General features: G+C 39.5%; 1 protein-coding gene across 5 annotated transcripts in view; it reads right to left on the bottom strand.

The window, feature by feature from the left end:
- The window catches only part of KCNK10 (potassium two pore domain channel subfamily K member 10), a 75,658-nt gene that overhangs the window by 26,539 nt on the left and 33,450 nt on the right, over positions 1 to 15,669 (bottom strand). For all 5 annotated transcript variants that reach the window (XM_068683003.1, XM_068683004.1, XM_068683001.1 and 2 more), the window contains 3 exons: positions 13,145 to 13,473; positions 4,200 to 4,317; positions 1,517 to 1,677 (listed from right to left, as the gene is read on the bottom strand). In XM_068683003.1, the coding sequence (XP_068539104.1) occupies positions 1,517 to 1,677; positions 4,200 to 4,317; positions 13,145 to 13,473 (608 nt within the window). The remainder of the gene's footprint in view (positions 1 to 1,516; positions 1,678 to 4,199; positions 4,318 to 13,144; positions 13,474 to 15,669) is intronic.

The raw sequence follows: 15,669 nt of genomic DNA, 5'->3' as shown, positions 1-15,669 counted from the left end.
GGACTATATTCTGTATGAAATATTAATATCAGCATTCATTTGTGAATCTTAAAATGCTTCAAACAGAGCACGTATTATTTTTCTTTGTAAACTACCATGCTGATAGTTTAATTTTTTTTTTTGTCCAAATCATCAAGAAAGCCAATAGTACAGCTGAGAATTAATAAAAGATTTTCTGACTCTCAGTTCGTATCATAACTAAGAGGCCTGTAGTCTGCTTCTTGCACAGAAGCAGGCTGCAAGCTTCAAAGATTCCTTTGAGGTGAAATAGGTATAATAAAAAGCTAGTTTATACCAAAATTAGTGATCTTGGATTCTCCTGTTTTCACAGGCCCAGCCTGAGCCACCTTTCAATAACCTTATTTTTCAGATCGTGAAAAGTGTTCTCCAGTCAGGCATGTGAAAGCTTACTCACCCCTAATCACCAGTCATCTTTTCCACATGTAGTCTGAGAGACACTCCTTATGGCTAGCCTGGGACACTTCACAGTAACCTAATCAAAAGGGAAATTGCTCATACTCCAGTTTAATACTCGATTATTTCCTTTAAAAAAACAGTTACAAGTCATTTGCCCTCATCTGTGGGAATGTTTTAAAAATAGGTGCCTATTAAACTAACCAGTTTGGACAGCTTTTCATCCACTCCATCCCTGGAAAGACTTACCTCCAGTTACGCTGCCTCCAAGGGAACCATCACACAGGTCACTTCTAGAAGAGCTTCAAAGAGAGAATCCCTGAAGTGAACCATCGGCAAATTAGCAAAGTAGCATTTGCCAGGTCTGCGGCAGTGCTTACGAAAGAATTGCTTATGGTGATACAGATCCAAAAATAGATGGTACCAGCTTCACAAAGGGAAATTACATGAGCTCCTCAACTCTAGAAAATCAATATAGAAATCTAGTGCAGGATATTCCCATTGTACAAAGGCTGGGTAAACACCTTGAAGATAATGCCAGACATTGGCATTATCTTGCAGTTCTTGCAGTTGCAGATACACGCCAATGCATCTGTCCCCCTGCAGTGGAAGTAACTCACTACTCAACCACCTCTCTTCCCAAGTTCATATTTACTCCAGATGACCCTGCTTTCCAAGTCTTTTATGGTTTAGTAATACAGTCAGAACCTGCTCTGCATCTCTGTTCCTCCAGAAGTTGTACTACCTTCTTATTTTCGGTGAAGAAATGTACTTGTGGTAACCTGTGGTGTTTGTTTTTAAGACTGTTCTAAACCAGTCCTTGTAAGGAAACTAGCTTAGTAGATACCTTCCTCAGAGATAGCCTACAATCAATGAAAAATGTTGGGTCCTCAAAAAGGAAATTCAGAGCCTAATCTATAACCCCTGCATCACCACCTAGACAAGTCTATTTCTCTCCACTGACTACAAAGGCTCTTAAGCATCATCTCAGTTTGGTATGTAAATACTTCAGGGTGCCTAACATGTAAAAAGGACTGCAGATAACAGCAACAGAATTAAAAGCAAGTTATGCAATGCAAGCAAAAAAAATGACAGAGCTTACTCTGAACACTTTTTCCACCCTTGCAATACCCTTCCCGAAGATGGTTCCAAGTTGGTCTCCAATCCCAGCCAGCAAGAAGCCAAACAGTGGAATTCCAAAGATGGCATACAAGATGCAGAAAATCTTGCCTCCAACTGTGCTTGGGGCAATGTTTCCATACCCTGTAGAGAAAAAAAATTATCAGAAACTCAGAACTTATACACACCTTTTTAGAAAAACGAATGCGCTGTTCCTGCAGAGATGCCTTTGTTCCAAATCTAATTCCTATTTACCGGTTTCCCATGGCATGATGTCACTTCCCAGACAAGCTACCCACTGAGATTTCATTCTTTGTTTGTAGCCTCAGTTACCCATATTTTCTATAGATTCAGGTCCTACCTAAAGTTGTTTTTTGATTAATTAATCTAGTTTGACTTATCGTGGCACAAAAATCACTCACTGCTGGCCTGGTGCCTGCACTCTGCTGCTCCTCTGGGGCTCTGCCAATTATGTCCTGACAAGAGTGTGATTTACCTGACAACACTCATTTTCAGTGGTTAGTTCATAATTTCCTCACCCATTCTCACCCTGATTAGTGTAAAGCAAACGTGCTTGTACTGCCTCTTAAAGCCACAGGAAAGCATTTGTCAGAAAGACTGTGCAACATATAGGAAGAGAGGAGAATGCACTTAAGAACAGGAATACGGGGAATACATAGTATAGTCCTGTTTAGCTTCAGGCCAGAGATGGTTTGATTTGAAGGTGATCCAGAGACAACATGATTGTAATAACCAGCTCCGTAACACTGACACTGTATACATCCCTCTATCATGGGATGGAGAAAAGGCTACACTGACACCTTCCCTCCACCCACAGTGCCTTTCATGGCAGCATCTGTGATCCCAGATTTCATCTAAAAGTCCAGGAAAATACAGGCACCACCAGCCAGTGGACTGAGGTTGACCAAGTAGTCTGCGGAGTGTCTGCACAAGAACTCTAACAGGGCTCTGGTGGATAAAATAAAATCATTTTCATGCCCAGACACAATATGTAGTCTTTATGCAGCCTATAAAAATCTCATTCATTGAGAACTTAAAGCAAATATGGGCAAAAATCCAAGCTCTTTTCAATAAGTTATTTAAATAGCAGATGTCAATGAATATGCCTACATAAACTATGCCTACACAGTGGCATTTATTTTAATAAGTAATTTTAAAGCTTGTCACTTGGGTCTATTGAGTAAACAAATATTTAGGGAAGGTTTCTTAAACATTTGATTCAGAAATGTTTCCTTTATCTCCACCCCCTGGTTTTATGATACCATTAAAAATACATGGTAATGTAGCTTAGCATATCGAAGAAAACACAAAGGAGTACAGTCTGTATGATCATTCTTTCACCCTCATTCTGACAACAAAGTAAAGGCACAAGACTCCACTGTTTGGGCTGATCACCACAGCAAGTCTTGCAACAGCAACAGGACATTTTGTTGTATTAGCTGTGTAAAGAACTTGAAGAATTCAGTTAGATTCTCACAATTTAATGGAGGGTTATGTCAGATAATTTGTCCATACTGTCACCAGTGTGTGCATCACAGTCAAAATACAGAAAAGCACTTTATCCTATATTTAAATCAGAAGAATACTCAAAAGCAATACAAATAAAAATCAAAAATTAGCTCATGATTTCTGAATAATGAGATCTCTTGACCTTTAACCAAGACAGCACTGAAATACTGAAATCCAGCTTAAAATTATCAAACCACTATAAAATTATCAGGAGGTTAACCTTATCATCAATGTTATCAGTTTATCTTTCTTTTTTTTTTTTCCTTCAGACCATCTTCTGAAATCCAAGCTCCTAAATAACCTTCAGGAGAGGAACTGCTACACAGAGGACAGGACAGAAGCCGTAGCACATCTAAACTGAACATTCAGAGATCAAGAGGCTAAGTACATTGGACACAACGTATAGGGGACACAGATGACAAGGGCCTGAATAATTAATTTACTAAAATGAGTGGCTCAAGAAAAGTAAATGGAGTTTGTCAGAACACCTTTCATGTAATAGAGACGAATGTAAAAATATTTCAAGGCCAGAAATTCTAGAATGGCAAAAAAAAAAAAGTTTCTACGATTCATGGAATTCTTTCCATTAAGGTATTATTAGTATGAAAGCTAGGTAGGATTTTAAAATAGGATGTGATGCTTCTGTGATTACAGTTTCACTTACAATAAGTAAGGTATAAGAAGAATTGCTTATAATAAACCAGAGCATAAGCATAATTGATTTACTTAGGAAGAAGGTTACTCCTATGGGTAAATTATAATATTAGACGTCAAATTCCCAACAAGCATATACCAGTTATTTCATCTAGTGCTAATTCTTGATCTTTTCAGTGAAAATTAAGACCATCTGCATTAGCATTAAGAAAAGGGTTATAAAACCTTAGCTACATCAGTGCTACTTGTGTTCAGTTCAGCATTGCTATTCTATCCTAATTATGGAAACAGCTTCTAATATATACCCAGAGGCTCAATGCCTCTAATACACACCAGAGGCACACCTTCTGAGAACTGAGAGAAATATAGATTTAGTACAGAAATAAAGAAATCACTTTGTTTTTTTGTGATCTTCCTCCAATTTATTTCACCATAAATCTCTCAGTGTGACCATGTATTTTAAAAGACAAACATAAACATACCTATTGTTGTGATGACCGTTCCAGCAAAGAAAAAGGCACTTCCGAGGTCCCAGTGACTGCTGTTGTTAGAAGAATTTCCTATGGGACTGACTCCCGCATTATCTGCATCAATAGCATGCTGCAAAGAAAAAACAACAAATCAGCCTTATACATGCCTTACCATATCCTATGCAAGTCAGTATAGGCTCCAAAAATAAAGTTATAGGACCACGGAAACAGCTCAGATTTACTTTTTAATACGTGCTTGGAGTAATAGTAGCATCCTCTGTATGCAACATCTGAATATATGACTGAACTAAATAGATACTAAGGTGGAAGAAAGACACGATTTATTAGATAAATCACAAAAAGATACAAAGCAGTTGAGAAGCAGAGGTCCAAAACCACAAAGAGATACATAAATACTGTTCTTGCAGCAGTAACTGCAAAAGGAAAAAAATTCCCCGTTTGAAGCAGAAAGAAGGGTGGCAAATACAAATAATGTTCATGAAGTCAACTGAAGCTAGTCAGCCAAGGATTTTAATCCCCAGATAATTAATAATTGATGAAGTTATTTATATTTTATGCTAACTAAAGTAATATATATATATATATATATATATATATATATATATATATATATAGGCCATTTAAAATGAACAAATAGGATAGCTATGGAAACATCATGTGATTAGGGATTGTGGGGTGGAGAATGGAGATGAAGGGAATAGGGGACTTTTGCCAGTATCCTATGGCTGATAAGAAGGGGTCACTCATGCCCCTTCTAGCAGTGAATTAATGTGAATTTCAAAGTCAGCTTAAACCAACATGAATCTACACCATGAAGACACAACTACACCAGCTGAAAAATACTATTTCCTTAGGCTAGTATCAGCTAATCTGCTTCGCAGTGTATTCATCGCATTGCCCCACAAACACTAGTGCCATCATAGGGAAAGGAGTTGGAGAAGAGAAGAGGCACATGAACAAGAACAGAGGCTAGGTGTATGTAAGGAGATCAGTACAGGATAGCCCTTTTCCACAGTCATGCTGCTACATGTCAGGCTAAGCTGATTGTGAAATTACAGCATGAGCAAAATCCAAACTGGACTGGTTACATTTCATGTGGGCAGGAAGCCAGGGCTCCTCAGTGCCTATCCATACTTCTAAGAAATATGGATATAGGGAAAGGAAGTGTTTAGGACCAAACCCTTTGAAAGGTTTTCTGTATTAGTTGCTGACATACTGCAGGCGCTGTGAAAGCAAAGATCACTTATTTGTTTACCCAGAAGAGCGTAAATCAGCATAACAGACAGGTTGCCTGTTTAAATAGGCCATGACACGCTGTCAGCTACCCTGTCACCTTACTTCTGCCAAGGAATGCTGGTTGCCTTCCCCTTTGAGTGTGTGAATGTCATGGAGCTAATTACAACACTTTATGCACATTTGAGTTTACACAGTTTAGCAAGTCTTTTAGGGCCAAGCACTAACTGCTCAAGTTAAGGAGTGTCCTATTGCCTTAGGTAGCTTTGAGCTTCTCAGGCTCCCTTCGTCATCCAGAACAAAACAATTTTTTTCTTTAAAGCTTGACATCATTCATTTATAAATATCTAACTAAGCTAGGCACTGGCACAGGCTCCCCAGGGCAGTGGTCACAGCACTGAGCCTGCCGGGGTTCAAGAAGCTTTTGGCCAATGTCCTCAGACATACGGTCTGATTTTGGGGTGGTCCTGTGTGGAGCCAGGAGTGGAAGTCGATGATCCTTCTGGGTGACTTCCAACTTGGGATATTCTACTCCAATGCATCTGTTAAATGCGTGGTATTTTGTATATAGTGCAGGATATACTAGGAGGACAGGAAATAGGCAATAATAGCAGACTAGCCCTGCAGTTACCGGCTCTTAAATATGCAATTTGGGGTCATGTGATGATTAAAGACTGCCTTACCACCACCACCACCACAAATTCACCTACACAGATGTATCCTGCTAGATGAAGAGTCACACAAAACTCAAAGACTCTCCCACTTCATATAGACCATGACATTTTACAAGTTTCCCATCTGTGGAAATTCAGACTGGTTTTGCAGCATAACCTGAAGAGCCACCTTATCCTGGAGTAGGGGAAGAACCAATTTCCAGAGTACTAACAGCTCTGTTAGCAAGCTCTCCACATTCAAGACATTTCAAACTACTTGTTTCAGGTATTTTTATAGTTTCACTATAAACTCTTCACTACAAAGAGTTTCACTCTTACTCCTTTTCTGATCCTTTCTTCCTTCTCCAGTGGAGTTGCATACACATTGCACAACATTTAAAATACTTTTTATGAATCCTTCTTTAATGAACATTTATTAATCATTGGTAACTTTTCTTATGAAATGCCTAGGGAATCTAGGGAAGGCATTGACATGAAATATCTTAAAGGGATGAAATTGTCTTTCTTGCTCCTTGAGTAATGGATGTGTTCTAAACCCAATTCACAGATATGAGTGAGGGAAATGACAAAATTTCCAAACAAAATCCAAGTGTTCTATTTTTATTTAAAATAAAAAAATAAATAAATCTGACTTAAACAAACAAAAAAAAAAAAAAAAAAAAAAAAAAAAAAACAGAGTTTAGTTCCCTATCATTGTACAGATGTGTATTTTACTCTTGGCCCCTTAGGCATCAGCACACTGCAGTCCCTCAGTAACTGAAAAGGCCTGGTCTGATGAATTTACATGGGACTGAAGGCAGACCCCACAGCAAAAGCCTAGCATAGGTGGTGATACTGAGATGACCAAGTCCTGTATAACTAAAGAGAGTTCAGTCCAGACTCCATCTCCATCTGGAACAATCAGTTCCACCTGTCAATTCAGGCAGTAATGTTTAAAGGATATGAGGCATGGGCCCACACTAGGCTGTCTAGTTCTTAATATACAGGACTCCAAGTCCAGTGAAGTTCATAGTGAACACGGACTTTCCTCATCAATTGTCCTGAGTTCCTCCTCTGAACAGAAGATTGAAACAGTATTTCTTGTATATGGATAAATTCAAGAACACTCTCCTCATATTAACAGAAACTGCCAGGGTTTCACTGTGTCAGTCCTTGCCCTAGCAATGCTATATGAGTGCTGGGTTCCAGCCCCCCATGGACAGGTCTGTGCCCTGCCCTGCCACAGGCTCCTCTGAGCTGGGGCTTGATCCACAGGCTGATGTGACCGCCTGGCCTGGCCTCAACCACCCCCATCCCCTGGGAGCTGGGTGCTATTCCTGGCCACCCCCGCCTGGGCTGGGTGCTATTCCTGGCCACCCCCAGCCTGCTACGCCTCTGGCTGGCAGTGGTGGGGTCCACGTCTACTGCCTCCTAGGGTGCAGGTGGCCCTCACCGTGCCACAATTCCCTCAGCCTCTTTGGCACGAGTGAATACATGCCAGCCTTCATTAGATACTTTGATCAGTAATTAAGACAATTAACTCAAGAAAAAATCTAGAGTCATGCCCATAGGCAACAAGATAGCTGGGAGCTACTGCAGTTGATGAGGAGACAGGAATCATGCAGGCTGTTTCTGGCTTCTCTGGGAAGAAACGCTTTTATCTGGTTCATTTGTTCATGTTTCTTTAATTTCTCCAGTACACACCATGCATGAAGAAGACAAATCTTTTCCAAATACGAGCATAATACTATTATACTATTCTTGAGTGCTGAGCTACTCAAAAGATGCACCCCAAGTGTATCCAAGGGTAGGAATTGGGTAAGAACAGAAAAGAAAATTTGTCATCTTTTTTTTCTAGTGACATTAATTTGTCTCCACAGAGATCAGGCTAATCCAATAATGATTATATCCCTCCACAATTCTTTTCCAAGCAGATTCCTATCATGCATACAAAAGGTTGTTCCAATTGCCTTTCATGCTCAGATGTTCCTCTTTTATGATTATAAAGATGCTTCTCATTACTAAGCAGCTTTTAAAGACTAATTCCTTAATAACTTTTCTTTATACTCCCTACATCTCTCAGTCATCTTTCTCACTAGACCTTATACAGTGATTAAGGGATCCTCATTATAAACTCCCACACTTTTCCACAACAGAATTGTCCAAGGACTAAGGCCAGCAAATTTTTTAAGGTATAATAAAATGTAATAGGTTTTAAGAGTCCATCCCTTATAGCCATTTCTGCCTATACTATAAAGGTCTTTAGGTAACAATCAGCCAGATAGTGATCTACATACATTTATAAAATGGTTTGATTGTCATGCATGCACTGTTCCAGAACAGTGCCAAGGATCAGTCTGAATAGCAGACCTACAGCATTCAACAAGGGACATGCACAGAGACCTAAGTTCAGAGGACTTAGCTCCCTGCAAACGCCTTAGCTACTTTCGGGAAGCAATGCAGCTACATAACAGCTACAGTGTTCTGCAGCATCCTAGGCTCGGTCTGTCTCCTATACAAGCACTACAATCTCTGGACTGAAGTCAAAAAATAGGATGCCTGCACCTACTTAGACATGATGCAAGAGATCTGGATTATTTCTTTACATCACTTTAGGGTGAATGATGTATAACAAAGATTAGGGTCAGAAGGGAAGTTGGGACATAGAGGAGACAGCCTCCAGAGGCAGAGGAAGAAGGTTCAATAATTCAATAATCAGATATTTACCATTGTTTTTCTTCACAGCACAGTCTTTTCCTGTCTTCAGCAATACGCAAATCTTCCCCACAGTTATCTCAAAACACTTTTTTTTTTCTGCTCCATCTAGAGCTTTCTTCTAGCACATGAAATGCATTCAAATTTTCTTCATTTTACAATGCAGCAGACATTGAAGACTGAGAAGACAAGCAGGTTTATAACTCTAGTGAACCTGCTGAGCAGCTGAAAACTGCAATATCTTCGCAGGATGTTTTCTCTCTTGCTTACCTTCAGGGGAAAAGTAGTTCAGAACACTAATCAAAAGTGCCTGCCCAAGATACAAACTCTTACTAATATAATTAGCCAGTAAAGTCTGACTCACTTATTTCCAACTCCACTTCCTTTTCAGCTTACAGACTAACTCATTAGAGTTGCTGTAGTCATTAGTGGACATGGATAATGTGACTTAGTTCCCAGGTGGGTTATTTAAAAAAAAAAAAAAATTAACTACAATCACTCATACTCCTAAATGAAACCCTTGAAGGAAGAAGAAAACAGGCCACCAATAACCTAAGTAACTTCTTACAGTAACAAGTCACCCTCTCGTACATCAAGGTGAAGGGCTCATAATGAAAGTATGGCTCATTACAAAAGCTTTTACCCATACACAGTGCACAGGCTACACAGAAAAAGAATGTGAATACCCTTGTCAGGTCCATAGGAATTACTTTGCCAAAACATGTTAGTAGTCTTCCTGCATGCCTCTCCTAGTTAGAGATGACATATTATCTTACTGAGAACACATCAAACCTCCAAGTGGGCGTTATTACAAAGGCAAGGTGACTTTTTTGACCCCAGCTTGTCATAAGCATATGCCATGCCATAAGAACAAAAAAGTTTCATGGTATCATGTTAGCACCTGTAATAGTAATGTTTGTTTGTTTCTTCCAACTATATGACCAGTCACTTGAGTCTTGCTGCCTTCTGTTATTTTTACGTATGGGTACAATACAGATACAGTTAAATTCAGTTGATGCAACTGAAGTTTCATTCTCTTTTAGCATGTCCTAGATCTCCCTTCTCTCTCACTCTTCAGAAAACTCATCTTCAAAAGTACCGAGATAAAGCACCTAATTTTATCATTTGCTTATCCTGGCATTCACCATTGTACTAAATAGTAGATCACATAAGGCATTAAATAATTATTTTTTTCCACCACAACAAAGGTCTTCAGGAGCAGAAATTAGGTTTAAAAGTGCGCAGTGTAAGAACTTCCACTTCAAGTGGCTTGAGACAATGTAGACTGCACTTTATAGGCAGAGAAAAAATCTGTCATTGTGTTAGCATTAGAGAGAGACCTGGACTAAGCCCAAGAGATAAATGCAAATTTAAAATACCTTTGATCTAGATTTGCATCTTCCTTGGCATTTACACTGCTTTTATCACCATATTACTTATTAAGTCTATGAATGAACTTCATTCAGACATTCATATGTCTGGACATAGCATTATCATTAGGGCTATTCACATTTGTGCAACCTGTGCCAGTATTTGCAATTGGCTATTGGAGATCAGTTTAGAAAGCAAGTCTTATCCACAATGAATTTTTCACAGCTTCATCATGCAGTGCCATACATCTTCCTTACAGGTTTTCCAAAGGAAAATACTTTGAAAGATTTAAATTTGGGCAAAGGGGTAAATTTTTCCTTTACTAGCCTTGCAAAGACAGTCCTTTCCTCTTCTCCTTAAAAGATTCTTCCAGTCAAGTCCATAATAAAGGATATAAAACAATTATAAAGTCTCCTTTTTTGCAATTTTTCCTTATTCTCCAAAGCAGAGCGCTCAATGAGCATAGTCATTCTTCTGAGTGCTATCTGTGTTCATCTAAAGGCTGTCAGGTAGTCAGATGACATTAATAACAAATAGCTCTCAGTCAGGTAATGAGTACACACAGCACAGCAGCCAGGACCCATAGAGGTTGCCACATCTGTCTGAAATCACAGCTGTAAAGGCAGATGTCACATTTGGTGCAATGAAGTAATCTGTTCTGCCAGCTAGGGAGATGTCACTTTTGAGATCTTTGACATGAAGGCATGAAAGCACAATGTTAACACCCTGACATTACCTTTGAAGGGTGGTTCACTCTTCTTCTGTGCAAATCAGTAACAATCAGAGTGTTCTGTACCAGCAAACCCAAATACATCCCTAGAGCCAGGTTCACCCCAGACCCACAGAAAAAATCCAAAGGAAGTTGTTCTTTATTGACAAATGAAGACAAAATCACATCACTTGGCCTTAAGACATTCACATGTTAAGCCGCTGAACACATTTAATTTACCTTTGCAAAAGATTTCCAGTTACCCAGTGTAATGCCTGAGGACATAGTGAAATCTCAAGAGATGATAAGATTTGTTCAGAATACCTGCCTTCTAAAGACACAGCATGCCTGTTTATTATTTTAATATCATCACTTCTGAGGTGAAAGAAAGAAAAGATATTGTGTAAAATAAAAACTAAAAAGTGCAAACTGGTACATAGCCTAGCTTAGAGAAGAGAGGCTATTTAGAAATCTTTGTAGTGCTGTCTGTTTTCAGGAGTCTATCCTCATGTTGAGGTGCTTTGCTTGTCATACCTAATGTGCATTCTGCTTTCTGCTATAAAAAGGAAGCATATTGCATATCTTTGAATAGTGACATTTCCATCAAGGAAATACAAACTTCTTCCTTTCCATATTAACAAACAACCTGTAATCAGCCAGCATACATCATACCTAAGGAGGTGCGGGAAATGCTGATCTCTGCAGAACTGCCATGAGAAATGCATGTGAGCCGATACCCCTGACCAGAAGAATTCACACTGCAAACCAAGCATGTTCACCTGTCTTTTGCAGACAGATGAAGGGTGTGATCCAAGCCAGCCCTGATTCAAAAGCTGTATAGGCACATCAGTACAATACCACTTCCTGTTGAAGCAGGTTTGGCTCAAGTACCAGACTGAACATACACAGCTTCTGCCTCAGAACTGACCTGACTTCTGTGAACACAGAGCACAAGCAGGGAGAACCCACATTTATCTGCAAAGAAACAGAAAGATTTTGTTTTGCTTAGGAGAAGCAGAAAGGCATTATTGTCTGCACACAAGGGCAAGGGAGAGGAATCAATTAAGCAACAGGGGGTTGGCTGTGGAAGACCAACTACAATGAAACAGAATTAGTATAGGCTTAAAACTAGGAGAATGTTTTTGCCATCACAGCAATGAGATACTGGAACAGCTTTCTAACAGAAATACTATGCTTATAACACCTTTTAAAATGAAGTTCGATTCACATCTAGAAAGTGTTATATAGTATGGCTGGGTGGACAGACACAACACTCCAGGGGACAGCTCTGTGTTCTTCAAAACAGAAGCTGAAATCACAATGGAGCCCTGGTACAACACCCCAAACCAAAAACAGACTGTGCTGTTGGAACCCTTGGATACAAATTCAGGTCTGAAATATGAGGCTGAAGTTCAGCTTTGGTGTTGGAAACTGTTGGAACACATTGGTTCAGTATCTCACATTTCTTATCCAATCTCCATTTTCTCCAGGCTAACAGATAGGTTTCCATATGGGAACCTGAAGACTCATGAGTGAGATCCATATTTTCCTAGTCTAGAGCTTTAATCAATGAAAGGTAACTTTATCTTTGGCAGACCTGTCTTGCATGATATTCTATCCTTCATTATCCCTACATATTGGGTATTTACTTCCTACAAAATTTATTTAAAACTTTTCATATTAAGCCAGATCTAAAAATCTGTAGTTCTTACATGCAGATTGTTTTCTATTTTTAATTGTATGCGTTCATCATCATTACCTAAAATTTTTAATAGAAAACCTGTAAATTAATGTTCTAGAAATTCCAAAATTCTTGGCTGAATATTTATTTCAAAAGTCTCAACTACCATTTTCTGTTGCCTGTCCTGGTTGCTGTGTTTCATCTTGGAGGAAGAATTGGACTTGATATTGTTTGGAAATGTATGGAGATAGGCAAATGTTTTGAAAATGTGTCATGTCTCACAAAAATATATTCCAGATATTAAGTTCTGATTTTCTTTGCACATGTTTTTCATTATTCTAGTGAAGACATTTAATTTCTATTTACAATATTCTGGAGACAACATTTCTGTTTCCAGGGCTTTAAAACGACTGAGAAAGGGATTGCTCTTCACTGTGCCCATTATGTGTTTTTTTCCCCACTGCACTAGGCAAGGCCTGTGAACGATGTCATTTCCCACCAACTCAGCTGCTCAACAATCTCCCCAGATGTTCACCCTAATGTCCAAGAAATACTGCCATCTCCACATCCCTACCTGGATCAGTGTCTCCAGCTCTAGCTGGGTTACACAGACGTGTTCCCGAAGAAAGTCAGCCTTCTCCAGCGCGATGGTATTCTTCTGCCTGCTCTCGAAGGGCTGCTCCAGGGCACGGAAAACGAGTCCTCCAGCCACCAAGTAAACTACAACCACGACAAAAATTGCCACCACCGTTTTCCACTTCATGACCGTCTGCAGGCCCTGCGAAGGTGCTTCCATGGTAGCGACAACCGTTGCTCGGGAGGAAACAGAGAGCCGCGGGGCTGCGTAGTGCCCGTTTGGTTTGGGCTCGGGCTCACAAGCTGGCACTGGCGAGGGAACAGTCACTGAAACACAAAGTGAAAGCCTTTACTCAGAACCAAATCCCTAAGGGCATGGATTTGATCTCCATACACAATTTTCCTAAATACCATTTTCAAGTTGCATCAACCATGATATTTGCATAGATAAGACTGTTCTCACCTGAAAGGCTCCACATGCATTTTGCCCATTCATACACAAGTAACTTCATGGGGTTTTCCACCCATGGTTACCTCTAGAATGGCCAGCTGCATAAGCAAAAGCTTCAGAAAGGTGCAGAAAATGATCCAACAAGAATATGAAAATTTTTACTGGTTAGGATATACGTTACACAAGGTAATGTTTGCTGGGAGACCCTGGCAAGTATTTGTGTTCCTAAATCATTCTAATAACAGTACTGACAGGCTAGGAAACAAGCCTTGATGACAGGTGATCTCTACCTAACCTGGTACTGAGAGAAACAGAAAATGCTTTGCAAATCAAAAAGCTGTTTGACACACTAGAAAAAGCAGGCCTGTATTATTCACAAGGATCCACAAAAACACTACTTCTAAAAATCTCCTTAAAGCCTGGAAGCTTCACAAATGTTAGCATAAATCATTCTTCAGCCAAAACATACAGCCACCTGCATGTCAAAGCCACTCACATGCCAAGCATGAAGCCTTGAATTAGGTCTCTTTTAAATTTAAGAACATAGCAGGATATGCCCAAGCTGGTATGGCCTCTCAGTGCAAAACAGAGAATGGTGTACAGTGAAACAAGCACAGCAAGATGGATGGTGGAGCCACCAGCTCGGGACTTGGACACTATGTCCATGTGACCCTAGCACTATATCGGAGCTAATGAGCCCCAACCTTCAGCCGCACTTATTAGCTTGACCACAGTGCCAAGCTACCAAGGCATCCAAATCAAAGCTGGCTTGCCTCCAAATAACGCAGGGGTCTCAGTATCACACTTCCATATTATCTGTTGCTCTGTTAGCAAAGGCAGGATAAGGCCCAGTTCCCAAGCATCCACTGGTATAATGGTACCAAACCACAGGCTTTAAATATGCTGCATTCATTTTAAACCCAATCCTTGCTATAACCTTACCACAGTGCTGATGTCACTGGCCTGTAATTTATTTGAAACCATGTATTTGATTTATTTCATTTCAGACCTAAATCAGATTACAGTTAAAATATAGTCACCATAGCTGCATTCTCTGGACTTGTTCCCAGAATGTCTTTGCTGTTTTGCTCAGAAATTAAAGCAGAAGGGTTTAGAGCATCTGAGCAGATTCTATATAATTTGAACGTACAATGTGATTACACCTTGAGTTTGCAGCAAGCTACAACTCCTTCCCAGTAGAAATCATTTTATGGCACTTAATAATTTAAAGAACTCAGCTGTTTACTACAGTCACATTTTCCTAGAACTGATACATCTCTTAAGCATCACATTGAGGACAGAGCTTCCAGCTGAGCTGCTAACCAATAAACTGTATAAATCTATAGTTGATTTACACGTACAGCGAGTATTTCTCTTCATATGTAACTTGGAGGCTTCAGATGCTAAGTGGATTAAAAAGGACCCAGGATCACAAGAAAGCCTCTGTGGTTGATCCACATTCTGTGTTACCTCAGTTTTGCAACACCTAGAATCATAGAATCATTAAGGCTGGAAAAGATCTCCAAGATCATCTGGTCCAACCATCCCCCAAGCATCTGTTGCCACAGCTGCTCAGTTTGACCATCATGAGATTAATGGTTCCCAACATGTATCAGCCAGGATGGAGTGACATCAAACTTAAAAGGATACTTTCTCTTAGATCCACATATATCTCACAAATTCTACAGATTTGAAGTTACAGTGAGAATGGCAGTATTAGAAAGATCACATTTTTTTGGTAAAAGAGATCAAATATTTCATTCTAGACCTCAAAGGAAAAGGATAATTTTAATTGCTGCAATGAGCTTCAGCAGGAAATATCAGAAAATAATTCAGAAGAAAGGTAAAATGGAGAGGTTGCGTGAAGAAGAGCAGGAAATCTCCCTTCTCTATAGAGAAATACCTTAAATCTGAGTTACGACATCTCCTTATGGAACTAAGATAAATTTGAATATTCCCAGAAGTGGCTTAGCTGATGTAAATCAGTGTAACACAACTTCCACTAATTCAATGGAATTAAATCAATTTACATTAGTTAAAGCTTACTACTAGTGTGTATTATTGTGACTTAA

The sequence above is a fragment of the Anas acuta genome, chromosome 5 (assembly GCF_963932015.1).
Source record: "Anas acuta chromosome 5, bAnaAcu1.1, whole genome shotgun sequence".
Lineage (NCBI taxonomy): Eukaryota > Metazoa > Chordata > Aves > Anseriformes > Anatidae > Anas > Anas acuta.
Note: the sequence above shows the minus strand (reverse complement) of the source record. Positions and strands in the feature narration are given on the sequence as shown.